At 39.3% G+C, this 27,444-nt stretch overlaps 2 protein-coding genes across 2 annotated transcripts; both read right to left on the bottom strand.

Moving 5' to 3' along the window:
* Window positions 1-3,237: 3,237 nt before the first annotated feature.
* On the bottom strand, window positions 3,238-15,521 carry LOC133459951 (ion channel TACAN-like). Its single transcript, XM_061740381.1, has 12 exons — window positions 15,364-15,521; window positions 12,603-12,721; window positions 11,234-11,362; window positions 11,083-11,142; window positions 10,122-10,217; window positions 9,191-9,280; window positions 8,962-9,027; window positions 8,791-8,852; window positions 6,219-6,311; window positions 5,925-5,989; window positions 5,772-5,840; window positions 3,238-3,724 (listed from the first exon to the last, which is right to left on the bottom strand). Exons 1-12 carry the CDS (start codon window positions 15,436-15,438, stop codon window positions 3,611-3,613), a joined length of 1,038 nt encoding a protein of 345 aa, XP_061596365.1. The 5' UTR covers window positions 15,439-15,521; the 3' UTR covers window positions 3,238-3,610.
* A 5,534-nt stretch (window positions 15,522-21,055) lies between these two features.
* Window positions 21,056-27,321, bottom strand: styxl1 (serine/threonine/tyrosine interacting-like 1). The gene is made up of 8 exons (XM_061739242.1): window positions 27,209-27,321; window positions 27,032-27,093; window positions 24,706-24,805; window positions 23,466-23,599; window positions 22,975-23,129; window positions 22,794-22,888; window positions 22,173-22,285; window positions 21,056-21,187 (listed from the first exon to the last, which is right to left on the bottom strand). Exons 1-8 carry the CDS (start codon window positions 27,309-27,311, stop codon window positions 21,056-21,058), a joined length of 894 nt encoding a protein of 297 aa, XP_061595226.1. The 5' UTR covers window positions 27,312-27,321.
* Window positions 27,322-27,444: the final 123 nt, after the last annotated feature.

Here is a 27,444-nt window from a genome sequence, read left to right on the forward strand (position 1 = left end):
GAAACGGGATTTTCGCCCCTGGATCCAGGATCCAGGATTTAACGATCCAGGATCCAGGATCCAGTGTCAAGGATCGACGATCCTCACAGATGAAAGGCGGTGATGGTGCAGAGGTTTCACATCTGGAGCACTTGTGAGGGCAGAATCACTGCTGATTGACACGACAGCTCCGCGCTGCCCAGAGGTGGGTAGTAACGAGTTACATTTACTCCGTTACATTTACTAGAGTAAGTTTTGGGAAATTATGTACTTTTAGGAGTAGTTTTGAATCACTATACTTTTTACTTTTACTTGAGTAGATTTATGAAGAAGGAACTGTTACTCTTACTCCGCTACATTAGGCTACGTTGAGCTTGTTACTTTTCTTTTATCCCTTTTATCCGCGTACGCGTCAATCTCATGACATCACTGGGTGATTCTTTGGGAAAAATGTTTGTTTTTGCATGTTTTGTCACATTTACACAGACTCAAACACACACAGAGTTTCTATGAGTTCATGGGCTTGTTCTAGTTCTGCCTGGTTAAAAAAGAAAAGTACAAAGGCTTGAAATTTTGTGCTACTTGTGCTTAATTTATTTTTTATTCTGTTATTATTTTACTTATTTTATTATTTATTAAATTACTCGAATTTATTTTAAGCTTATTTTAATTTAAGCTATATTTTATTTTGTATTAATTTTAATTTATCTTATTTTATTGATTTAATTTGCCTGAAGATGATTATTTTGTACTTTTGTCTGTTTGAATGGACGTGTTAAAAAAATAAATCAGACGTTACTCAACAGTTACTCAGTACTTGAGTAGTTTTTTCACCAAGTACTTTTTTACTTTTACTCAAGTAATTATTTCGATGACTACTTTTTACTTCTACTTGAGTCATATTATTCTGAAGTAACAGTACTTTTACTTGAGTACAATTTTTGGCTACTCTACCCAGCTCTGGCGCTGCCATCCAAGTGACTTTTCCAGGGAGACTCGGCTCTAGTCAGGAATACGGTGTCAAACCACATCCCGATAAAGAAATACAACCATCGAATAATCATTAATCCAGCTGACAAAAGAGGCCCCAAACTACTAACGTTATTCTGGTATTTAAAGCTCATAAACCCACTCTGGACCCAGGGAGCCCACCTCTGGAGCGTTTCTGATGAATACCGTAAAACTAACTCATCTGTCACGACCCTGAACAACAAACCCAAATGTGACAGTCACAGAACCCGGGCTTAAACCAGGCTTAATCCAGGTTTAAATGCTGAAGCAAATCTCCGCTCTCCAGTCTTTCATTTCCTGTCTCTAACAGGAACCTTGTGTGTCCGGGAGCTGCTGGACCGTAAAGACCTCCTCGTCCTCCCTGCAGCTGCTGGAGTGGCTCCAAGGCCGGGAGAGCAGGTGAGGCAGATAAGAGGTCTTTATCCGGACCCCTGAGGGAGGCGGGTTAAGTCTGAGGTGAAGGTTTGACATGGCGACCGGCCTGCTTGCTTTGGCTGCTTCCTCCTCCTCCTCCTCCTGCTCTTGTTCCTCCACCTCCTGATGAGAGGCTCAGGCTCAGTCCCCGACCACCATGTCCCTGGGCTCAGTCTTGACGGCCCCCACTGCTCCAGCTTTAATGAGAAAGATGAAAGAAGTGTAGACTGGGAAAAAAGAAACCCCCCCAGCTCCCCCCACCACCACCACCACCCCACACTTGTACCACTCGGTTCACTTTACTCCTCGTCCTCGCTGGCCCTCCAGCTCCAGCTCCTCGCTGGTTGGGGGAGGTTCTCCTGTAATCAGCGGGGAGAGAAGCTGCTTCTTATTCTAAATTTTTCAGGTATTCTTCCCTCTGATCTGAGCACATTTCTCTGGGTCTTGCACGCCGTCTGTTCAGCTCCCGTATGTTTAAAACATGAAACACAAAAAGTGCAGCTTTGCCAGAATCTTTTATTCCACCCCCTCTTCAAAATTCTGGTGATTATAAGGACCATAAATCATTTGTTATTATGCTGTGAAGGACTAGATGTTCTCAACAAATGGATTGCCTCGTCAACATTGAAATGCTGTGTTAAATTTGTATAACTAGTTTGAGGAAAAGGACGTTGTCTCATTATGTGAAAACCCTGAAGACACGTTATCTCTCAAACAAAGTCACTATATTTGAAATAAAATAAAAGATGTGTTGTTCAAAATTGCTGTAAACCATGAACTTGGCGTCCTCGCTGGTCAACTATTACGGACCAATACCGCCACCCTGTGGTCATTCTATACATTACAGGAAAGGTTTGAACTCTTCTTGATTTCCAGCCTTGGGTTGTTCGCAGGGGCGAAAATCCCGTTTCATAGTTGGGGACAATAAACAGTAAAATTTTAGAGAATAAATCCAGGGGGGGACAAGGAATAAAAGTTTTAGCCTTCCTTTAATACAGTATTTTGACATTTTCATCTCTATCTCGCAAACAGGCAGAAGACCTTTCTTAGAGCAATACAAAACAATGGTATTAGGTGGAAGGTGGCAATAATACAGCACATCTGACATAATACACTGCAAAAACCCCAAATCTTAACAAGAATATCTGTCTTATTTCTAGTTAAAATGTCTCATTTTTAGTTAAAAAAAATCTCATTACACTTAAAACAAGACTCATCACTGGAAAATAAACAACGATTTTCACCCCAAAATTTCGACTTTTTTCTCAAAATTTAGACTATTTTCTCTACTTTTTTTCTCAAAATTTTGACTTTTTTCTCAAAAATTCCGACTTTTTTCTCAAAATCTCATTACACTTAAAACAAGACTCATCACTGGAAAAAAACAACAATTTTCACCTCTTTCAAGTTGATTTTCACTTGAAATAAGTAAATAAATCTGCCAGTGGAACAAGATTTTATTGCTTGTAATGAGGATATAAATCTTGTTCCACTGGCAGATTTTTCTACTTATTTTAAGTGAAAATCTACTTGAAACAGGTGAAAATCGTTGTTTTTTTCCAGTGATGAGTCTTGTTTTAAGTGTAATGAGATTTTACTGTTTATTATTATTTTCGATTTCGGTTTCGGCCACAAATTTTCATTTTGGTGCATCACTACTAAATACTACTGCATTGTTCCAAAATTATTAATTCTGTCTCAAATTATTCTAGGGGGGGACAGCTTTACTAATAGGGGGGACTTGTCCCCCCTGTCCCCCCCGGGATTTTCGCCCCTGGTTGTTCGTGTCCCGACGTTTGTGAGATGCTGCTAAAATAAAAACGGACCACAGCAGAATTCAGGAGTGTTTTATTCAGCAGAAAACTTTCCGAGAGGCTTCCAGAAGCAGCAGATCCTGAGTAGTAATAAAATAAAGCTCTTTAACGACGGCAGTCGCAGCATCGCGTTAACGAGACGCTCCTCCTGAAACACAAGGAAGACCTACAAAGTACCTGAATTATTTAATTATTCCTCAACAGTCACAAGTGCACGGATCCACTTACTAAATATTTATATAAACGTAAAGCTTTGTTGATGGAAGCAGCAGGTAAACTTTCATAAAGACGACAAAAAGCCGGAGAACATTAGAAACGTGTAAAATCTTTTTCCTAATTCCTGTGAATAAAAGAGGCATTTTGGGCGGTTTAGTCTCTCCAGTGCTGCAGTCTCAGACGCTCTTGGACTTGTCCTGGTTGCCCATGTATTTCTGGTAAACCACTCGCAGGGTGGTGAGGAAGTTCCCCATGAAGAGGGCCATGTAGGAGCAGCCGCACATCAGCACCTGGACCACGGAGAAGAAACAAAAACACACGCTTAGACCAGCTGTGCTTTTATGAATAAACACGTGAATAAACATGTGATCAAAGTGTAAATGTCCTGGAGAGCAGTGAACAACCGATGGTCACTAGTCACACATCTGTACCATCATGCATTTGAATCAGGTGGGAAAAGAAAAGGACAGATTACCTGAGATCAGCAAGCATGTATCTGTTTGACTCTTGGTTTTATACTTAAAATGCTTAAATCTTAACGATACGTATGACATTAACCATTAAACGTATCCAACAGCTGTATGACAACATGGTCACACACTCAGCCGTGAACATGACGTAACCACGTCGGTTTAACTCTTTCTGGCACGGCAGCAAATTGAATGACGTTTGTGACAATTAAAGCTCGACGTTTACACTTTGATGTCTGATTTCAAATCCTTTAAATTGTGATGCTTGAAGGTAAAATGACAAAAACTACATAAAAATACTTCTGGACATAACGATGTCTTTAATTCTGAACAGAATCACAGGATTTCTGACTCTGAAGGAGGAAACTTCCAGGTTTATTTCAGTTATGATTCCTCAATACTTTTACTTTTGTACAGTCTCAGAATAATGACTGTAATACTTTGGTTAATTGGACTCTTCATGGTCAGAAGTTTACACGCTCCAAGTCTAAACTCATCTATAAGAAAGTAGAAAAGCCTTGTTTAAAAAAAAAAAAAAAAACAGTGTCACTTTCCATCTTCTGCCCGGACCAGGGGTCTTCAACCCTGGTCCTTGGGGCCTGTCCTGCATGTTTGAGATGTTTCCAGCTTCAACACGGCTGACTCTAATTAACGGTCGTCACCAGCTTGTCATCAAGGTCTGCACAACTCTGTTAATGACACAGCTACTTGTATCAGGGTGCTGAAGCAGAGTAGCATCTAGAACATGTAGAGCAGGGGCACTCGAGGATCAGGGTTGCCTACCGCTGCTCTAGAATAATCTAGACCATTCCAGATTATTCAGACTATTCTAGATGATGTCAGACTATTCTAGATGATTTCAGACTATTCTAGATGATGTCAGACTATTCTAGATGATGTCAGACTATTCTAGATGATTTCAGACTATTCTAGATGATGTCAGACTATTCTAGATGATGTCAGACTATTCTAGATGATGTCAGACTATTCTAGATGATTTCAGACTATTCTAGATGATGTCAGACTATTCTAGATGATGTCAGACTATTCTAGATGATTTCAGACTATTCTAGATGATTTCAGACTAGTCTAAACTGGATCTACAATGTGTTTGTCTCCTGTCATTTTATGTGTGTGTTGTTCTGGAACTTCTAGAATCCTAGAACGCATCGATACCTCCTGTCACCTTCCTCTGTGTGTGCTGTTCTAGGAACTCTGGACGTGAACAATACACTGATGATAACAGGAAATATAAAAGCATTCTAGAATTTTAAAAGTCCTGCAAAAACACACTGAAGATGATGGGAGACAAATACAATTCTGGAGTTCTAGAAGTTGCAGGACAACACAGCGTGGATGACGGGAGACATGAACACAGTCTGGAACAACACATCCTAAAATGTGACATGAGGTTTCCTGGAAAGTTCGAGAGCAAATACACCGAGTATGGATTGTGGAGTAGGGAGAGGGCTGGGGGGGTTGTGGAGTAGAGTTTTTTGTGTCCTCTGTCAGACATTCTTTCTTCACATAAAAGAAGATTTGACTTCGTACGGCTGATTCCCAGATGGGATGTTTTGCAGCATCATGTCGTCAGTCGTCGTCTTTGAATAACATCAGTGTGAATCTTTTTCTAACCTCAGTAGATATTAAAATAGTTCATAGTGACACGTTTTGATGTTGGTGATCAGTTAAGTTTAACTACGACAGATTAAACTATGACTTAGTTCTCCACTTATGAGTCCCTACAAAGTGGACTGGAGACCAGGGGTTGGTGTTAGACCCCGACGGAGTCTTTTTTCTTAAAATTGTGTGTAAGCGTGTGGTTGCATCTGCATTTCTCAGTTTTCCAACATGGTTGCAACATCACCTGCCACTCTTTACACTCCGGGAGCTGGAACATCCTGAAGAGCGTGACGCTGTTGTAGAACTGCCAGAACTGGAACAAGTAAGAAGTCACTTGTGAATTTCACCCGGATTCTTTCCTGATATTTCCAGCAGACGTGAACACAAAGCTACTCACGTGACCGAAGAACAGGAAGGGAAGGAGGAAGGTCAGACCTCTCCACATCCACGACTGGAAACCCTCTGAACACCAGCAGAACAGAGACACAAGCCCAGCTTCATTTCAGTACAGCAGAACTCTCGAGAAAAACATCTTCACGTTTGTTTTTTATAAAGTCTGTAGCTTTCCCGTAGTGACAAAAAGTGCAGTTGTGAAGTTAAAATGACAGTCAGAAACTATGATCCACAGATAAAACCTCTTCTCTCGTTGCATATTTCGTATCTCGTGCTCGTAACATGACAACCTGCTCACCGACTGTCACATCCATGTTGTGTCCTTCTCCCAGAGCTCTGAGTCTGTACAGGCAGCCGCTCTGGTAGTAGTACTGCAGGAACTGAACAAAGCCTGTTTAACACACGTGAGAACAGAAAAGGTGGTGACCGTGTGACCCAGCTGATGACCACCGTCAGAAACAGACACTGTGTTCACAGGGTTTGTATGTCAGATGTGAAAATAAAGCCTGGATTATGGTTCTGTGCTACACCAACGCAGAGCACACGCCGCTGCCGTGACGCCGTCGTGAATCCGTCGGACTTCTCCGTCACTCCATTTCGCCGCAGTGCAGTACCCCCCGCGAGCCCTAGGGGGGTGCGATGTTTTCCTGAATGGTTTATCCGACTTTTCCAGTCACAGTGAATCAAAGAGATAAGGACAACTATTGTGCATAAAACAAAAAAAAAAAAAAAAAAAAAAAAAACCACACACACACGAAGAAAAGAGCGCTGAGACTGCTTCACGAACCGGAACCGGAAATGTGTTGCTACCAAGCGAACCAATCACAGCCCTCTCGGTCTGCGTTGGGTCTGTGACCTCTTGACGCGTAGTTACAATTTTTGGGAGGTGCACGTCAGGCACGGAGTGGTGTGCGGCGTGGGGTGCTCATTGCGGCACAACCTGCGGCGCACGCTCGGCGTCGATTTAACGCAGAACCATAATCCAGCCTTAAAGCGCCAACACTAGATTGAGGAGAGACTGCAGTCCATGGACGTGACTGTGAAGGAGCTTCTGTGAACCCTTGACACTGTAATAATTACTTGGGGGTCATAGTCGGGGTCTCTGGAATTGGACTGAAGTGTTGGTTGTGTTTCAAGAAGAAAAAAAAAAAAAAAAAAAACACAAAACGCCCCCAAAACACAAAACTCTTGTTTAGTTAAATCCATAAACAGCAGAAGTGTCTGAAGAGTATTTTTGAAGCCCCGTACTGTGTGGCTCCACGTTAACTTTAACTAACAAACAGACCAGGGGCCTCATGTACAAAGACTTGCGTGGATTTCCTACTGAAACATGGCGTACGCTTAAATCCAGAAAACATCCTACGCACAAATAAATCCAGATGTATGAAACTGTGCGTAGACATGTGCGTAGTCAACGTGGAATTGAGCGCACATGTAGGAGTACCAGACTCCTCCCTGTCCACGCCTCCATTTAAATATGCAAATATATTTAAATAGGCCGTCGAGGGCCGGTTTCCCTGTTTAATTGCACCATGACACAAGGAGCTGTGTCATCAACAGAACTATCCAGACTTTGATGACAAGCTGGTGAGGATCATTAATTAGAATCAGGTGTGTTAAAGCAGTGAAACATCTAAAACATGCAGGACACCGGTCCTTCTGGGATTCAGTTTAACACCTGTGACATATTTTTTTTTTTAATATTCTTTATCTCATTCAAAAAAATAAAATAATTCAATACAAATACCAATGTTCTTAACTCGCGAATGAAAAGCAAGCAGAAATAAGAAGAATCTTATCTGATCTGCCCCTTTTTCCAAGAAATAACTTCACAAATAACATAAATGAATCATATAATCTGTACATTAATGGAATGAAAATGCTTCCTGTTAACGTACACATATTCATCCAGTGATGGTGCTTTTATAGCAATGTGTGTGCAGTGGATAGCTCCGATTACATTAGGAAAACCGGCTAAATATTCTTTCTCTTCCTACTGCGCCATTTGCGATATCTTCTAACACTGCCAAAGCTGCCATTGTTGTTAACGGTATTTCTGCACCACTTTGCTTTTATATCCACTCGTGTAATTGCAGAGAGTTGAATGTGTTAATTGTTCATCAGTGTGTCTCTGATGTGCACATCACTCTGAGAGGTAATTGTTTTCACATTATTAAAAGTTTCCCAGCATCACCACTAAGTGTCGCCAACGGACCAATAGCTGTGGAAACGTGCGTACGCCAGCCATGAAGTTGGCGTCGGGCACCGCACATTTCCACGGTCATTTCACTCTTGATACATCTGAACGTTTGCGTGGAAAAGGGCGTACGCCAGGTTTTTGTGCGTACGCACCCTTTGTACATGAGGCCCCAGGACGGCTGAAACACGCCAATTTAGCAGACACTTTTATCATCTGAGACACACACACCATGGGGCAATTAGGGCTAAGGGCTTGCTCAGGGGCCCAGGGTGGTTCATCTTGGTTGCCATTCCAGGGCAGGGCTTGAACCTGGATCCTCCAGACCCAAGCCCTGTAGCCTGTATCCCCCCGCCCCAATGCTAATTATTCGGTCCAAAACATCCTCATTTCAAGTGTTGCTACTGAAAGGTCTGAAATGATGCTGTAGCTGAAACCAGGACTGGCAGGGTCTGGATCCAGACCTGCAGTCCCTCTACTGACCACTAGGGTCTGGATCCAGACCTGCAGTCCCTCTACTGACCACTAGGGTCTGGATCCAGACCTGCAGTCCCTCTACTGACCACTAGGGTCTGGTGTCTCTTCATTTCAGACGGTTTAAATCTAGAAACTGATAAATGTGTCATAATGTAATCACGTCAAGTGGAACTGAGGTGCAGCTGGAATGTCTTACTCTGGTAGAGATTGTAGCCCAGGAACTGGCTTCTGAACATCTGGTAGAGAGCGCCCTCAGGCCTGCGACACAGACCACATTAAGATAAAGTCACAGAGCACACTTTCAACGCCGACTGGAGTGAATGCGTTTTAATCAGAATTGAATTCTTTGAGCAGAGACGTCACTCACCACGTGAGCATGACTCCAGACAAGAAGGTCGACAAATAATGATGGAAAGCCCACCAGCCTTTGATCCTGAAACAACAACGAGGACCAACATTCAGCCAGACGCCGCTGCATCATCTGCTCACAAGAGATGGTTCTGATCCAGCTTTTTTTTGTTTTTCTTTGTGTGAGAGTTAGGAGGCGTGCTAACTGTTCACGTGGCTGTTAACAAACCAGTGAAACTGCTGCAGACCTTGAGCCGTTGCTGATGAGGACACTCTCCCTGATGGTGAGCGTGCAGTAGTACCACACCAACAGGAAGTTAAACAGGGCGTCCAGGACTCTGAAACGAAGACAAACATCCAGAGCTCTGCTGTCAAAACCAGCACAAACGCTGTGTTCATAACCTTACTTATAGCCAGTACTCGAGTTGAGGGGGGATGGCATCCCCCCTGAAATAAAAACAGTCAAAATCATCCCCCTGTAAAACTGCCACCCCCCCTTTCCATCCCTTATGTCATTTCATCAATGAATGTGGTTTTACTGCTATTTCAACATTTAGAGTCATCACCAGAAAAATAACTTATTTGACAATTTTCACCTGTTTCAAGTAAATTTTCACTTGAAATAAGTAGAAAAATCTGCCAGTGGGATTTATCTTCTTATTACAAGCAAAAAAATCTTGTTCCACTGGCAGATTTTTCTACTTATTTCAAGTGAAAATCTTATTGAAACAGGTGAAAATTGTTGTTTTTTCCAGTGATGAGTCTTGTTTTAAGTGTAATGAGATTTCTTTTACTAAAATGAGAGATTTTAACTAGAAATAGGAGAAATATTCTTGTTAGATTTTGAGTTTTTGCAGTGATCCATGTTACTTATCCTGTGAAGGACAGAGTCATATTGATAAGTTCAGAAAACTGTTTTTTATTGTTGTGTTTTGATGTATTTGATGTAAGCCCAGTGGATATTTAAAGCTTACAGAAGGCTGCTTTTAACTGCTGCTATGTAATTCCTGCAGTATTTCTGCAGGTGTTTTGGTCAGTGCTATTATTTATAATATATTATAATATTTGTAATCAGCACAAATTATCTGTCCCCATATGATAAAATCCACCATCCCCCCTGATTTTTTTTTTTACAACTCGAGTACTGCTTATAGCCATTAATCCTGGGAAGCGTTTTACCTGTAGCTGAACAGAAATTGACACGTGAAGGAGAATATGAAGAGAATGACGGTGAGGATGAGTTTAAACTTCTCATATTCATCCTTGTAGGCGAATCTGTTCGGTGAGGGGGAGAGAGGACGGTTAATGTGGCGCTGAGCTGCGCTGGGACGAGTGTTTCCCGTTGCCAGAGTGACTTCTTTTTTTTAACAATATCTTTATTGATTTTTCATTCACACACAGAATATTATAATAAAGGACATTTCACAGCTATTTTTGACTTAACAGTCTTAACCCCCCTCCATCCCAACCCACATCCCTTCTCTCTTTACATCTCTCTTGTATATAGCACAGAATAACATACAATAGTATTGTAAATACAGTTCGATGGTACCTTTAGCAAATTAAAGATATACATAAACTAAACAAATAACCAAAAATTACACTTTTACCGTCGCCCTCCAAAATGTTTCCCCTTCCGAGGTTCACCACTACTTTGAAATTTAATTATCCTGTCCTGCATTTTCCTCCCGTAGAAGCACTATATCTCCTGTTTTAATAAATTGATCAAATGGTTTCCAGATTTCCTCCGACATCCCGAGTTTGTTTTTTAATGTATATGTTATTTTCTCCATTGAGCCATAACTTTGATCCAAGCACCGATTGTAGGTGCCTCTGTTTTCTTCCCATTGAGAGCAATAATCCTTTTTGCCTGCAATATAGCGAAATCAATAAATGTATGTTCTTGGGGTTTCAAATTAAGATCTGTTGGATATAAATGCAGCAATAAAAAGGTCGGCTCCAGTGGAATATTCATACAGGACAGGATAAGCATGGTTTTATTAGTTACCTCCCTCCAGAATTTTTTAATTTGGTCACATTCCCAGACACAGTGCACAAATGTTCCCTGAACCTCATTGCATTTGAAACAATTGTCAGGTATATTACTGTTATATTTATTTAATTTGCCAGAGTGACTTACTTTGTCTGTTTGTTGAGGAGCGTGACGCTGACGTTTCCTAAAACGAGACCGAGGTAAAGTCTGAAGCAGGAAGAGAGAAAAATCAGTCATTCACGACGCAGGAATCTCAGCGTTTTAATGAACTCGCCGGCTCCGAGTGACGCATTTATACCCGTTCTTCTTTGGGAGAAAAGCTTCCATCTCAAAGAAAGTATCTGTTTTTTCTTTGATGGACTCTTTGATCTCAGCGATGGACGCCATATCCTCTGGACTCAAGTCTGTTGGACGGGTTCCTTTGCATCTAATTGTGGAAAGAAATAATAACGAGCTAAAATCCACATCACAACTTCTGGGTTAAAGTTAGACAGAAATAGAAGAAACTGCAGTTCCTCTCCTGACCACTGCGGGTCTGTATCAACACACTGAGTTCATCTCCACTGACGTCCAAGTTAAAATGTCTGATATGTCTCATGTCCAGAGGTGTCAAGTAACGAAGTACAAATACTTCGTTACCTTACTTAAGTAGAAATTTTGGTTATCTATACTTCACTGGAGTAATTATTTTTCAGACGACTTTTTACTTTTACTCCTTACATTTTCATGCAATTATCTGTACTTTTTACTCCTTACATTTTAAAAACAGCCTCGTTACTCTATTTCATTTCGGCCTTTAAAAAAAACTATCCAGTTAAATTGCTCCATCCGGATAGAGTGAATTTGGTTGTGGTTGTTTCAGATGTTCTTGTCCAGTTTTGTTCTTACATCCGTTCCCTCAGATTCCTGCAACTAAACTTGGATGTACATTCCAATAAAGGTTAGGATAAATGATAACATGCCTCTGAAGTTTGACTTTTTGCACCATTACAATACTTATAGGCAACTAGTCATCATATCTCCTGCTCTCTGAAACACATGTTAATGCTCAATAGTACACATATATGGTTCTTTAATATATTTACATTATACTAAGATGCATTTATCTTCAATGGCTTTTGTCCTTAATGGCTTTTTCCCCCTTACATTACTTTTACTTTTATACTTTAAGTAGTTTTGAAACCAGTACTTTTATACTTTTACTCGAGTAAAAAACTTGAGTTGATACTTCAACTTCTACAGAAGTATTTTTAAACTCTAGTGTCTATACTTTTTACCTGAGTAATGAATGTGAATACTTTTGACACCTCTGCTCATGTCTTGAGCTCCGCTGTATCAGAAGCTGCAGGTCTAAAAACACTCACGAGCAAGTTTCCCTGAATCAAAGGTTAAAAGTCTCACACATGTTCACAGAGCTCTGTGACACGTGAAACTGTGGCCATCAAACGTGTTATTGGTGGATGACCTCTCCAACTCCTCGGCAACAGCTGCCCAACACGTCACGGGAGACATTTGCAGCATTAAAGGAGTCTCTTTGTTGGTGAGCAGCTGAAATTCTAATCCAACAAGAATGGGAAACATTTGACTTTCAAAACTGGACCAATTCCTTTCCTTCGCTCCAGAAGGGTGTCAGAGGTTAACATACCCCTTAATTACTTCATACTTACTTTCCTAGTGACGCGGTGAGCTCTTTCAGTTTCTTCCTCTGCCGGTCGATGGCACTGGAACAGCTGTTTTGAAGTTTGGTCACTTCCTCCAGCTTCTGTTTGTATAAACGCTGAGTGTCCTAGAGGCAAATAAAAAAAATGGTTCAACACTAATATATTCAGTAAAGTTCTTTTGCCCCTGGATTCCATTGTTTTTGTTCTCTTCCTCTTCTTCACATTATTATTTTTGAGCCCATAGACCCGAGTCAGTGAAGTGCCCTATATTACCCTGGAGACGGGGCTATATAAAAATGTTTTACATTTTGGGTCATATCTTGGGATCAGAATGTTATTTTTATTCCTTATTCTCTGAAAGGTCACAAGTCTAACAAACATAGCCGTTTATTTTAACAAAAATTATCCTGAAATAAAAACAAAAAAATGAAGCAAACTCCTCTTAGTCTCTTGATCTAAATCTCACATAAAAGGCCCTTTACACTTTGTCTAGATGCTTATGAATTAAATGCAGCAAGATCTCCACATGAACACAAATGACCCCCAGAGCTAAGTAGGGTTGCGACAGAGGCGACGTTTGGAACAGAGAGATGTACAAAAATAGATCATAGACTAGGAAGAACAGTGACTGACGAAAACTGGGCGTGTTCCAGACAGCTTCTGGACCTGCTTGTTCATTATGTACGGGGAAGTTCTGGCCACGACCCACATGGGCGGAACAAACAAGCCAGGTTGGTTTAGCTGGGGGGTGCTGGGGAACATTTGCAGCAGAATACCCTGTTTCAAATGTTGTTTTGGTGGTGAAATCGGAAATAACTACCACATTTAGCCAATGCTGGGCTATTGCAAGTTGCCGATTGCTCAGTTAAGTCTTGTTGCAAAAGTGATGACTGAAGAAGAAGTGATAATAATAATAATAATGACAATACCTGACTGGGTATAATCTTTAAAAGCACCTTTCAAAAAAACAAACTGTGGTGACATCCCATTGTTTGTGCCCAGTTCTTATACATCTATTGTGACGTCACAGTTCTCCTGTACATCTGAACGGCTCGTATCATCAGAATCAGAATCAGGTTTATTTGGCCAAGTCAGGTCTAACAAGACAGGGAATTTGACTCGGTTATTTTCGCTCACTGTACAGTAAATATTAGGGTGGGTATTGGGAAGGACCTCACGATACGATACGCATCACGATACTTGAGCCACGATACGATGCAAATTGCGATATCCCGATTATGCGATATATTCCGATATTCTACATAGTTCACCGAAAAATGTAAAAATGCATTACACATCTTAAAATCCAAGTTGTATATATGTACATCAGATGATAATGATAATTCATTGGACAGACTGACAAACTTTCCATTTTAATTATGCAACATATTTGCATGAAAAAACACACTGAAACACAATGAAAAGTGCGGTGTGTGCATTAATCTTAGATACAAAATACTCAAAATAAAATGCAGTGTCTCACCCACACTGAAATTGAAATAATAAAAATACAGTACAGCTACTTGCCCCTGACTTAAAATGACAAAAATAAAATGCAGTGTCTCCCACACTGAAATCACAAAATAAAGTGCAGCTAGTGGTGGGCAAAAATATTGATACGGCAATATATCGCGATACATACATTGAATATCGATATCGTATCGGGAGACTATGTATCGCGATATATTGCCGTATCAATATTTTTGCCCACCCCTAGTAAATATTCAAATGACAGCTCTATAAACATATATACAATTTAAAACAAAGAAAGAAAGGTGCAGCAATGTGAGGTAGACATGGTAATTGAAAGGTAAATTGTTCCAGCTTATGATTGTGGTTATTATTATTATTATTATTGCACAGTGATTGATTACTCTGAGACTCTATCAGTGATATAATAGATGCTCCGAATTTAAAACCACAGAAAAAGTCACAGTATCATGTAATGGGGGTGTTTTAGATCCAACAGGTCCTATTTGCAATCAATTATATATTGTTGAGCTATTCATCTTTGATTTTTAAATAATACGGCTCCTTTAAACTTGAAATAGCACCCCAAACAAGCATCATTAATGCTTCAACTAAACAGTGTCGTACTGGGACTAATGTACCGTGGTTGAATTGGTTTGATATTGGATATTCGACATTCAAAGACACCCATTTAACTTGTGATACATACCACCGATTTTGGTCATATTGCTTGTGATGTGTTCATGGTCATCTAGACTATATATCACAAGAGAGTAATTATTATAAAATCATATTATGGGCTGATTTAATGTGGTTTTATGAATTCATGGGCTGATTTAATGTGGTTTTATGAATCCAACACCAATAAAACTTGTGATACATGATTTGACTATGGTTTGAAAACAATTGGTGTTATGTATCACAAGTTTTATGGGTGTTGAATTTATTAAACCTCATTAAATCAGCCCATAATATGATTTTATAATAATTACTCTCTTGTGATATATAGTCTAGATGACCATGAACACATCACAAGCAATATGACCAAAATCAGTGGTATGTATCACAAGTTTAATAGATGTCTTTGAATGTCGAATATCAAACCAATTCAACCGCGGTGACAAATGTTTCAACATTTCCGCTAAGTTGTCCGTGTTATAATGCAGTTAAACTTCCCCAGCCTTGTGTTTTCCTCTCCGCGGTGACAGGGTTATGTTTAGCCGCGGCGGCATCTTCACCTCCACCCTGGATATTATTATTATTATCTCTCCCCGGGACCAAAGCTTCACTAACTCACCTGGACCTGCTGGTAGTCTTTCTCCAATTCATCCCACTCCCGCAAGCACTCGGACAAACCCGACGGGCTGAACATGTTTTTTACTCTGACATTTAGAAATGTGCAGGAGTTGAGAAATAACCCAGATCCGCTGAGCAACAGTTGGTCCGTCGATGGTGTTGAAATCCCGCACGAAGACGAAGCACTTCCTGCCAGCGCCTTCAAAATAAGGTTGTGTTTTTCCAGAAATTTTTCCAAAAATTAAATTAAATACAAAAATCTATAGTTTTTTTTTAAACAAGTGTGTTTATTAATTTTTCAGAGTAAATATTCACATACAACAAATACAATTCAGGTGCAGAACAAAACTGTCACAATAAGGCTCTTCTTGAATGATACAAACATCATAGGGCAGTAGCATGTTATTTACAGTCCAAGAATATAGATAAACAATAATCTCTCTTGGAGAAAAGCATTTCAAATAAAAAATAAAAGAAGTGGAAAAGAAATAAACAATCAGACGTATAATAAATATATAGTAATTTTGCTTGTTGATGGCTTACATACAGGGGGAAACTGCCTCCAATGCTTTCCTCTCCTCCAAGAACACCATAAAAGATCTCCACATACTGTCAAAGATTAAATATTTACCCTTTAACGTGAAGGTGAGTTTTTCCAGTGCCAGCGAATCTGATAGTCCTGCAAGCCAGACACTAATACTTGGTTTAGTAGTGGATTTCCATGACTTTGCTATAGTGTATTTGGCTTGTAACATGCAAAAAATAATCATAGATGTAATTGCTTTGTTGAGGTTAGGGTTAACTGGAAAAATACCCAGAATACAAAGTTTGGGGTCTAATATTAGTTTTACACCTGTAACCTTCAAAATCATATCTATCACTTCACTCCAAAAGGTCTGAATCAGTGGGCAATCCCATAGGCAATGATATAGATACATACACTGGTACATATGATATATGTACCAGCAGCCATCAGTGCCATTAATAAGTGAGGGAACTGCAACATAACTTTGTATTTATGTTTTGTATTGTTTCCTTTATCTTGTTTTTATGAAAAGGCACATTTTTTATCCTTTTGCTTGGTTTTAATATTTTAGTGTTTTTTTTTTTCTACTGATGTTTTAACTTATTTTGATTCTTATCTTGGGGCCGTCCTTCTTGTTCTTTGTTCTTTTAGCCAAAGCACTGATGTCACTTTATATTATCCTGTGTTGTTGAGTGTATGGTTTTATATTGTATGAGGAGGCACTCACTGTGAACCAAATTTACCCAAGGGTACTATAATAAATCTATCTATCTATCTATCTATCTATCTATCTATCTATCTATCTATCTATCTATCTATCTATCTATCTATCTATCTATCTATCTATCTATCTATCTATCTATCTATCTATCTATCTATCTATCTATCTATCTATCTATCTATCTATCTATCTATCTATCTATCTATCTATAGTGTGCCTTCTCTACCACACTTGTAGCACGTGTCAGGGTTGTTGGGGTTGAATTTATTTAGTTGAGTTGGTGTTACATATATTCTCATTATCCACTTATACTGAAGTAGTTTAAAATGGGTATTTATCGTTTGTGTTTGGGATTTTAAGCAAGTCTTTTGCCAATCCTCAATGGAACAAAAATCTATAGTTAATAATTAACTATAGATTTTTGTATTTATGTATCCATTCTGATCTTCTTTTGCCTGTTTATTATTGTTAAATATTTTGTTCTAGGCAAAACAACACAGGTGATTGTTTCCACAAAAAGGTTACTGTTTTGTTAGTAAAGGAGTCAAGATAGCCAATAACTCCAGTGATATTCCATTATGAGTTTTACTTTTATACAAGGAATCGTTTTTGTCATACAAAGAAAGGTGCCAATTTTCACAAATGGTATGATATCTCTTTAGGAACAAAACAGGTCATGTTTTAATATCACCAGTTTATAGACTGGTGATATTTCAGTATATTTCAGATAATATGGCAGCAATAGTTTTGTTTTGTTTTTGTGAACAAATTTTTAATTGCAAATGGCACAGAAGTAACATATACAAATGTTTAAAGTATCTTTAAGTGTTTTGCTTAAAGCTGTGATGTTTTGCACTAATTGGAAGGATGTTAATTTCAACTTTTACTAACATTTTCTATATGTGTTCATATTATGGTCCCACTGAGCCTGCACATAGGCAGCAAGACATACTGTAATTGTATGTTCATGTTCAAAGTACAGTTTCAACAATACAGTTTCCTTTAAAGGAAAGCTTTCATTGTGTGTTTTCTTCACTGGATTACAATAGCCTGTTTAAAGTGATCATATAACAAACAACTAATCAGTACTGATACTGTATGCTAATAGATAAAGGAGGGATGATAATAATACAGTAAATGCTTTGAATATCTCAGATATAGCTGTGCAGTATTCTTAGCAGACCGGATAGCATCAGATGATAGAATGCTCATTACAACCAGAAGAGACGTGAGACTTATTTTTTAGAGACTTGAGACTTGACTTGGACTTGCAAAAAAAGACTTGTGAACATCTATGAGTTAATTAGATTGTACCTGATGCTATTTCATAAGTTGACTAGCTTAATATTTTGTTCTATAATACTATTATTGAAGTTTTTTTTTTAAATCAGACGATCATGCTTTTTAAAGAGATTCAATTCAATTCATTTCAATTCAATTAAAAAACTTTATTTGTCGGGGGAAGGGGGGTGTCAGTTAAAAGGCACACAGATAAATTGTAAATGGTAACGGTAAAATGGTAACGGTAAATGAACGAATGTGCAGCTATACTAAGAATTCAACCAAGTGTCAACAAAAGAAGAAAGTGTCAAGATGCAAATGTAAACAGACATATATGCAGTAGAAGGGAACAGATGTAAACAGAACTATAGTGCCGTGCATTAGAAAAACTTAGAACTATAGTGCAGTAAATAGGAAATGTATATAAACACACACACACACATACATATATATATATATATATATATATATAGCTATGTGTGAGTATGCATATACTAAATAATAAGTGCTAGTGATGCATGGCAACAATAGAACAGCTGACTAAATATATTCTAGAGCTATATAAAAAAAGATGAATACTGAAGAACAAAGCCACCTATGCTATGATGGATAAGATATGAGAACTGATATCAAACAGAATAAAGTGGACGTGGTGGCGTGGACTTCCCAGTCACACAGCTGCTGCAGGAATCCAGTGTTGGGCCTCATGGTGGGTTTACATCTGAGCATGTACCTGCAGGCCTCCTGGAGAAACAGTAAAATTATGCTCTTTAGATAGTTTATATTTGTGTGTCTGTGTCAGGACGCACTTCAGATGATACACTTATTCGCTAAAATTTATGATTTTAGTGTCCCTGGTGGTTACAGTGAGAACATGTTTTGTTTGATGGGAGGATTTCAGTCATCCATCTTTTTTGTTCACAGTCCAATTATTTATTTAAAAATGAAGCCAAAAAAAAGGGAGAAAGAAATTAATGTGGGTAATGCTAAGTACCCCCTCACTGCTTCCACAGGATTTAAGAGAGCAGTCAGGTGCTGCTGATCATCAGTCTTTGATTAACTGATCAGCAGCAGGTGTTCAGACATCTATGAAATCAGGCATTTTGGCAGCTTTTTAGTTTGGATCAATCAGGTGTTTGTTAACACAATGCCAAGCAGGAAAGACACAAGCAGTGATTCCAGAGATGCTCAAAAGCTACATCTCAGATGCCAGATGCCAGAATAAAGTGGAGTAGTGCATGAAGTCCAATACTACCATAACAGAATAAACTGCATTAGGGGGTTAAGCTGCAGACATAAGGAGGGAAAAAAACAAAATGAGGAAAAGGGGGTAGATGTCACACCTGTGAATGTTTCAGCTGTGAACTCCAGCCCTATCTGAAGAAGGTGTATACGTACAAATGGCAAATCAAATATTGAACTGAAAAATTCTTTCTATCAGAATTTAGCTGAAGTGCTTTTATTTTGACATGTACATCCGGTGTATCTCAGCTAACGGTCGTGCGTCGGCTTTGTTAAAAGGCGCACGCGCGCTGTAGGTGTTGATTGGCAGCTAGTTTGTCCAATCAGAAATCAGATTAATAATTCGGTGCCCAGTTTCAGCCAATCACTGCCAGCTCCGTTACAAGGCGCTCCAACATATGGCTCCCCATGTTTTGTCTGTCACGACCATAATACATCCATGGTCAGACTGGATCTCATTAAATCCCGTCTCACCGGTACAGTTTGTGTCAGATCAACCCGAATTTTGGCCCCGATTCCGGCATTCATGCACCAAAAACACATATTTCAGACACGTAATTACTGGTTGGGGAGATGTTTTTCTCAAGGAGGACGATAAATATCCTGAAAGATTCATTTCAGGGTAAAAGTTGCTCAGGGCCTGTTGGTTTGAGGTGTTGTTGTGTAAACTCTGTAAAAAGGCGAACTTCAGTATTAAACATGGACCAAGTAATGATAAATTACTTTTAACGACGAGGATAACAAAATAAATAAAGCTTTACTCGAAATATAGACATTATAATGTATTCATTCATTTAGATTTATCTGAGGGCTATTTTATCTAAAATTGTGACATGACGTAATATTACATAGTAATAATAATATAAACATATTAAACATGATATATTTTAGGTATCACATTAAATAATAATATACACACATTTAAAGTGTTATAAATTATTTAAAACAATTCAAAATTAAACAATAAAATAAAATAAAATATTCAAAATTGATTAATTTTGTCTTATGAATTAGTAATTCTTATACAATTGTATTCTCTAAATAAGATAAAAAAGTTATATTGTCTAACTTATATATTAATTCTTCTATTTATTAGTTTTTTATGAATTGATTTCTTAGCCTTTGTTAAAAAATGATTTATTAGTGAAAAACATATTTTCAGCTCTGTTTTGCTGAATAAATATTTTATTTAGATTTACTTTATTTGGGGATAAACTCCTGACTTTAAGACACTCGGATGACGTTAAAGAGTGAAGGTTATGATTTAACTACAATATAATGTTTATTATACTAATTACCTTACGCTCATTATTCTGGAAGAGTTTGGTTTAGTTTGTGGGAGTGAAAATTTGGTTAGTGTTAAAATGTGTATTTTTAATTCAGAAACAGAAAAGAAAGCTTTTTTTGTTTTCTGCCTGTGATAATTTAGGATAGACTTCAGCAGACCCATGTAACCCTGTGGGATTAACAGAGTATAGAAAATTAAGTCTCATAAATTTAGGAACAAAACAAAACGTTCCTTTTTTATGTAAATGTTATATATTTCTGTTGTCATGGACTTGAAATCAAAGTAAATACATGCGTGTCAAAATAGGTGTTCTTGTACCAGAGAGTGTAACTAAAAGTCCGATATTTCAATGCAGGTAACTGACGTTTGGTGGTATCTTCTAGTGGTCAGTAGAGGAAATGCAATTCCACATTAAAACGAAAACTGTAGGTTGCTGCTTGAGCTAAACAAGTGTCCTAATAACTAAAACAAAAGGACAAGTCAGTAAAGAATGCTGTTCACAAGCTTTACCTGTTCACATTTAAACATGATTTGAAAAGCAGCAATCCATCTAAATGTCTCTATATTAAAAAAAAAAAACAGCTCTCCTTGCCTCTGATGTGATCTGTTGTTTTTATTATGCCAGGCTTCTTTGGTTAGAGACCTAACTTGGATAAATCAGTGCTTTTCACTCCGGTGGCGTGGACCTCCCAGTCACACAGCTGCTGCAGGAATCCAGTGTTGGGCCTCATGGTGGGTTTACATCTGAGCATGTACCTGCAGGCCTCCTGGAGAAGAAGAAACAGTAAAATTATGCTCTTTAGATAGTTTATATTTGTGTTTCTGTGTCAGGACACACTTCAGATGATACACTAATTTGCTAATTTATGATTTTAGTGTCCCTGGTGGTTACAGTGAGAACATGTTTTGTTTGATGGGAGGATTTCAGTCATCCATCTTTTTTGTTCACAGTCCAATTATTTATTTAAAAATGAAGCCAAAAAAAGGGAGAAATAAATGAATGTGGGTAATGCTAAGTACCCCTTCACTGCTTCCACAGGATTTAAGAGAGCAGTCAGGTGCTGCTGATCATCAGTCTTTGATTAACTGATCAGCAGCAGGTGTTCAGACATCTATGAAATCAGGCATTTTGGCAGCTTTTTAGTTTGGATCAATCAGGTGTTTGTTAACACAATGCCAAGCAGGAAAGATACAAGCAGTGATTCCAGAGATGCTCAAAAGCTACATCTCAGATGCTAGGGGCCAAACTGGGTATATTAAATGTTTAAGTCCACGACAGCACAATTAGAAGAAGACTGAACCCGAACGGTTTGTTTGGAGTTTCCAGGAGGAAACTTCTGGAACAATATTCTGGTCTGATGACACTTCATCCAAGAAAAGGAAACTTGAAGACGTTACTGCTGAAGATGGATCTACAAGCTTCTGCCTCACGGGGGTACTTAGTCTTACCCATGGGATATATTTTTAACTGTTTTTGCACGTTAAATAGGGGGTACTAACTTTTGCACATGATGATAAATCCAGTTATAGACTTAAAATGTCAGTAATTCAGATAAACAGCCTGGTGGACGAGAAAACACCACGGAAAGACTTCTTATTATAACCACTTATCTGTTTTGGACATTTACACATGTTGAAAGTCCTTTTTTTTTTTTTTCTTGGGCGTACCCACAAATCTTTGTTGCGTAAAACACTTCTGAGATACTGTTACTGAGGGGCCGTAACATTTGTGTAAAGTAAACGCTGACTTGCCTCCAGCGAGTATTTCAGGTGGTGCATGATGAAGGCGACGGTCGCGGCGCTGCAGCGACTCCTCCCCTTACTGGAAACTACCAGGACGCGAGATCCCACGCTGATGTGTGAATCTGAGCGGGGGCACACAGACATCTGCACTCACCAGTTTATGCATCTACATTTATGTCTTATTTATCCATGAAAACTCAAAATAGATGGATTTAGTCATGTAATTAAAAAAAAAAAAAGTAACTGGTTCCTTCATCAAATGTATTTATTTTGACCACAACAATCTCTGGTGAAATCTGGATGAAAACAGAGAAGAGATGTTTTGGCAGTTTTCTGGTCTGGAACATTCAGGTGTGTGTAAACGCAATGCTAAGAGGGAACGACATCAGCAGTGGTCGTAGAGAAGAAACTGTTGGTAAAAATTAATCTGGAACGAGTTTTTAAATCCACTTCCCAACAGTTTGGAGTTCAGTAATTTAAAACAAGAATGATTGTTATATCATCAAGATAGTTGTACTTTGTAATTTACCCAGGACTGGACATCCTAGCAACCTTAACCCAAGATCAGATCGCACAATCCACAAAGGATTGTGTTTCATTACGATTTATTTAACAACAACCACAACTCACCGATGAAAGTGCAGATCTTTGGAAAACTTGAGTACAAGTCAGACTCGACAGAGTCGGTCACAGAAACCTTCAGGACGCGCTGGTGTCCTATCGTACTGGATTTCGAGAATAAAGATTAGAATTTAAACTGAACGACACCGAGAATGTCCTCTGATATTTATAATAAAAATGCTTCACTTACTCTGATGAGTTAATCTCTGCAACGTCAGAGATGTCGACGATGGCGCTGATTTTCAGGTCCTTGAGAATCCCGGCGTCCTCGCTTTGCGCCTGGTCGCCCATAAACAGCTGTCCTGCTATTATCTCCACTGGATAAATCAGGAGGTTTTCAAGCTCCTGCAATGATCCCAAGATATCAATAATCATTTTCATTTGAACTCAACTTACATCTGGCAAAAAGAAAAATGGATTCATTCGTATGTAACAAGACTGAAAATCTGAACCCTGAATTGCTGCTTGACGCTGTCATGTGTCATGACACCAATTAAAGTCTGAATGAGATGTGTTTAGAGATTTGCTTGGAAACATACTGCATGTATAAAAGAATAGTTTTCTTTCTGACCACACCGGGGCAGCATATGAAGAGAAAATTCACACTTTAATCCCAAGGAGCCACGTTCGTAGCTTTTGTGGATTCACAGACTGTTTCTCCTTCTTCCCTTTTCTTTTTACCATGATGGTGTAAAGGATCTTCTCAGTGGTTAGAAACGGGTAGAGAACGGAGAATCTCTTGAAGCCTCCCTTCACTATCCGGACAGGATGGAGGCTGGTCTCGGCCAGAACCTGGGCACAGTCCACCGCTCTGCCTGCAAACGAGTGGAGGCAACAACTGGTGGGGCTTCATGGACACCTTTATGTGGCATTATTACACTTACTTTCATTTACAGTAGAAGTTATTATTAAGTTATTATTAAATGGTTATTAAAGTTATTATTAAGTTATTATTAAATGGTTTTCTGTAAAAACATAATCCTCTGATCAGAGGGGTCTAATACAGCCTCAGATGCACAACAACAACAACATCTTGCTCATCTTATTTAACAAAAATAAAGCAGAACAGAAACATATCATGTGGGCAACACTAAGTACCCTGTTGCTGCTTCCAGAGGACTTAAGAGAGAGCGGGTACGGGTGTACTTAGGGTTGCCACCTTTCAGAAATAGAAATAAGGGACGCCCTGATTTCAGCAGCGCAGGAGCCAAAAGAAAAAAGCCCCCAAACTTCTAAACTGAATAAAAATGTGTTTATTTTTATATAACATTTTTATATAAAAAAAAAAAATGCTTTGATTTCAAGTTTAAAGTGCTTTAATAGCATTGAACTTGCATGACTGTACAGACAGCCAACCATACTAGCAACTGAAATAGCCTCATATGCTATGTATGTCCACATCAGCCAAGATGTATAATATAGCCTACAGGTGAAGAATATGGTGTAAAAGTTAATTTATTTCAATAATCCAACTAGAATATGGTGTAAAAGTTAATTTATTTCAATAATTCAACCAGAATATGGTGTAAAGGTTAATTTATTTCAATAATTCAACTAGAATATGGTGTAAAAGTTAATTTATTTCAATAATTCAACTAGAATATGGTGTAAAAGTTAATTTATTTCAATAATTCAACTAGAATATGGTGTAAAGGTTAATTTGTTTCAATAATTCAACTAGAATATGGTGTAAAGGTTAATTTATTTCAATAATTCAACTAGAATATGGTGTAAAAGTTAATGAAAATACGGTACAAATCGCGTCCCGTATTAGTTCAATACGAGACGCAACATTTTTTTCTCAAATAAAGGACAATTCCGTATCTTACGGGACGGGTGGCAACCCTAGGTGTACTATGTCTGCTACATGAAATTAAATTCAGACACCACAGTTTCGTTTGGTCTTGAAGACTCTGAATACCTTGTTCTTGTAACGAGCTTGTGTCGAGGTCATAGACCACCACGTGCTGCATGCTGTCCACTTCCACCCCCTCCGGCAGCAGGAACCTTCCATCACAATCCTGGAACAACGTTTTTGTTCGAGTCACTTTGTAGTTGTTACTGTATACCGTATTTAACTCAATATCTTAATGTCGAGCCTATTGTTTTTTTTTTTTTTTTAAGTGATGGTGGGTTAAGTGCTCATAAACAGACTTTCCTTCTTCCAGCATACAGTACATCAGTCAGTGCACACTCGGTTTGAAGCGAGGAGTTACGACGGGGGAACCAAACTAACCGCTGCTAAGAACAGCGATTCCGAAAAGAAACAACTTTTTTCTGCAGTTTGGCTGAAATCTTTGTTGATTTTTACATCTTGTTACTTTTGCGTCAGGCACGTGGACTCGAGTCTGCGACTTGGACCTGAGTCTCATCCACAGACCGTATAAGAAGAACTAGACAGGTGACATCACCCATGGGTTTCCTGAAGGCGGCGTTGAGCCAGCCCTTGATCGACTGAGCTTATCTAATCATCGTCCTGGACTCATCCAGACCACGATGTCACCACGGCTGTCTCAGCCGCCCTGAAACTGGCAGGGGAGCGGCCTTAAATATTCATGAGACTGAGGCCACGTTTACACAGAGCCGGGTATTTACAAAAACGGATATTTCTCCCTCTACGTTTTGAAAAATATCCTCGTTTACACGAACCCGGATAAATCCGCTGTTAAGGTGCTATGAGCAGCCAAACCTACAGGGGGCAGTGTAACGAGAAGATAAAGTCATGCTAGCCAATCGGAATCCTGGAAAAAAACGTCAACAAATGATACGTGTGAAGCATGGATCTATAATATTACTGGATAGAACACCGAAAATGGCCGCCCATTCATTTCAATGTAATTTGCTCACCCAGCGCATACGCCGAAAACATTTCCTGACTTCCGGGTTTACTTCCGCATTGTGGGGCCCATAGAGCATGCGCAGTTGAGTCACCTCCCATGATGCTCTGGGGCCTCCCATCATGCCCCGGGGCAATGACGCGAGTATTAATATAATATGTATTCATATAATATATTAATTAATGTATATTAATATTGTAGGAGCCATATATTGATATTTCATTTGTTTGATCTGGTTGCCACGGTGATGAAGGAAGTAGCTTATATAAGGAATCAAATCACCTGCACTGGGGTGGAGAGAGGAGCGTTAGGTAGCCGTAATTTTTGTTGACCGCATCTTACTGATCTCCCCGATTACACGTTTGCAGTGTACACGTTCAAAATCCAATTAAGCATGTAATCGGGAGGCCGTTGTGGCTGAAGTTTTGTTATTAAACGCCATAAAACGTATCTCGGACTCAGCGTGCTTCTATGTCAGCAGCAGCGCGTCAGACAAATATACAGGACCCAACAAAAACTCTCAAGCGGCTCTTTTAAGAACAGGAAAGCCGCAATAAATATAATACATCCGTGGAATGCACGGACACGGCTGTGACGTCAGCCGTGACGTCACGCCCAGAAAGAGACTTTTCTTTGACTTTTCTGGCCGTTAGAAAACATCTTTGACGGATATAAAGTCCATGACTTAAAAATATAGAATACAAAGATTAGTAATTGCCGGTGATTACAGCTGGAGGTGTCCTGTGAACAGTTTTAGAGGCTTCTCTTTTACTATTGCGGTCTATGGGAAAAAAGCTTTCTGGGCCACATGGGATTTTTTGTTGCAAGTACCGCGGCTGGACACTGGAAAAAATCGGCGTGCCTTCTGAGTGCAAGACTCGGGGGCTGGTGTGAAGCCTGAATAATATGGTCCGCGTTAAATCGACGGTGTAGCCTACGTAAGGTGCGCGTCGCCGCGTACCCTACGGCGTATGCTCTGCGCTGGTGTAACGCGGAACCATAAATCAGCCTTGACTGCACTTACTTCCAAGACGGAAGGAGAGTCTTTCGTTTGGAGTGACAGAGAAGTGGAGTTGACTTTAGAATATAAAACAGGTAAAATACAAGAAAATATAGACGGTTGGCAAACAAATTGTAAACACAGGTCACACAAATGATGCTGGTGACGTTTCTGTGGCATAATGTGACATTCTGAAGCCTAAATCTCCGTTTCCCTCCGTTTACAAGCAAACGTGAAAACTGAGTTTTTGAAAATCTCCACTTTGGCCGGAGTTTTCAGAACTGATCGTTTTTGGTGACTTTGAGCTTCGTTTTCGTGTAAACGAACGGCCAAAACGCATGAAAACACCACCGTTTTTGCTCCGTGTAAACGGGGCCTGAGGTTTGGATCTGATAACAGGATGTCCGTACCATTTTTGCTCTTCTCGCTGTGATGAGGTGACCTATCGAGTAGTCTTGTCTTTCACGGGCATCTAGAGAAAAGAGATGTACATGCAAGTGACCTTGAATCAGTAACCAAAAGCATCTGAGAATCAAACGATGACAAACAACTTGTGGCGACCAGCGCTGCTGAATGCCTTTTCTCACCAACGAGACAGAGGTAGTTGATCTCTGCCAGCCTCGACATGCAGCGGCGCTGGTTGAGGAGGTTGTAAAGCTCAAACGGGTCACAGATGGTAACATCATCCATCGCAGGAGGCACAAAAATAACAACTGGACAGAAACAAAGCTCAACTGGACGTTAACGGTATAATATATCTGATATGTAGAGTATGTACGCTTTCAAATGAGTTTACAGGCTTCAGCCAGCAGTTTTTGTTTGA

The sequence above is a fragment of the Cololabis saira genome, chromosome 14, assembly GCF_033807715.1.
Source record: "Cololabis saira isolate AMF1-May2022 chromosome 14, fColSai1.1, whole genome shotgun sequence".
NCBI classification, from domain to species: domain Eukaryota; kingdom Metazoa; phylum Chordata; class Actinopteri; order Beloniformes; family Belonidae; genus Cololabis; species Cololabis saira.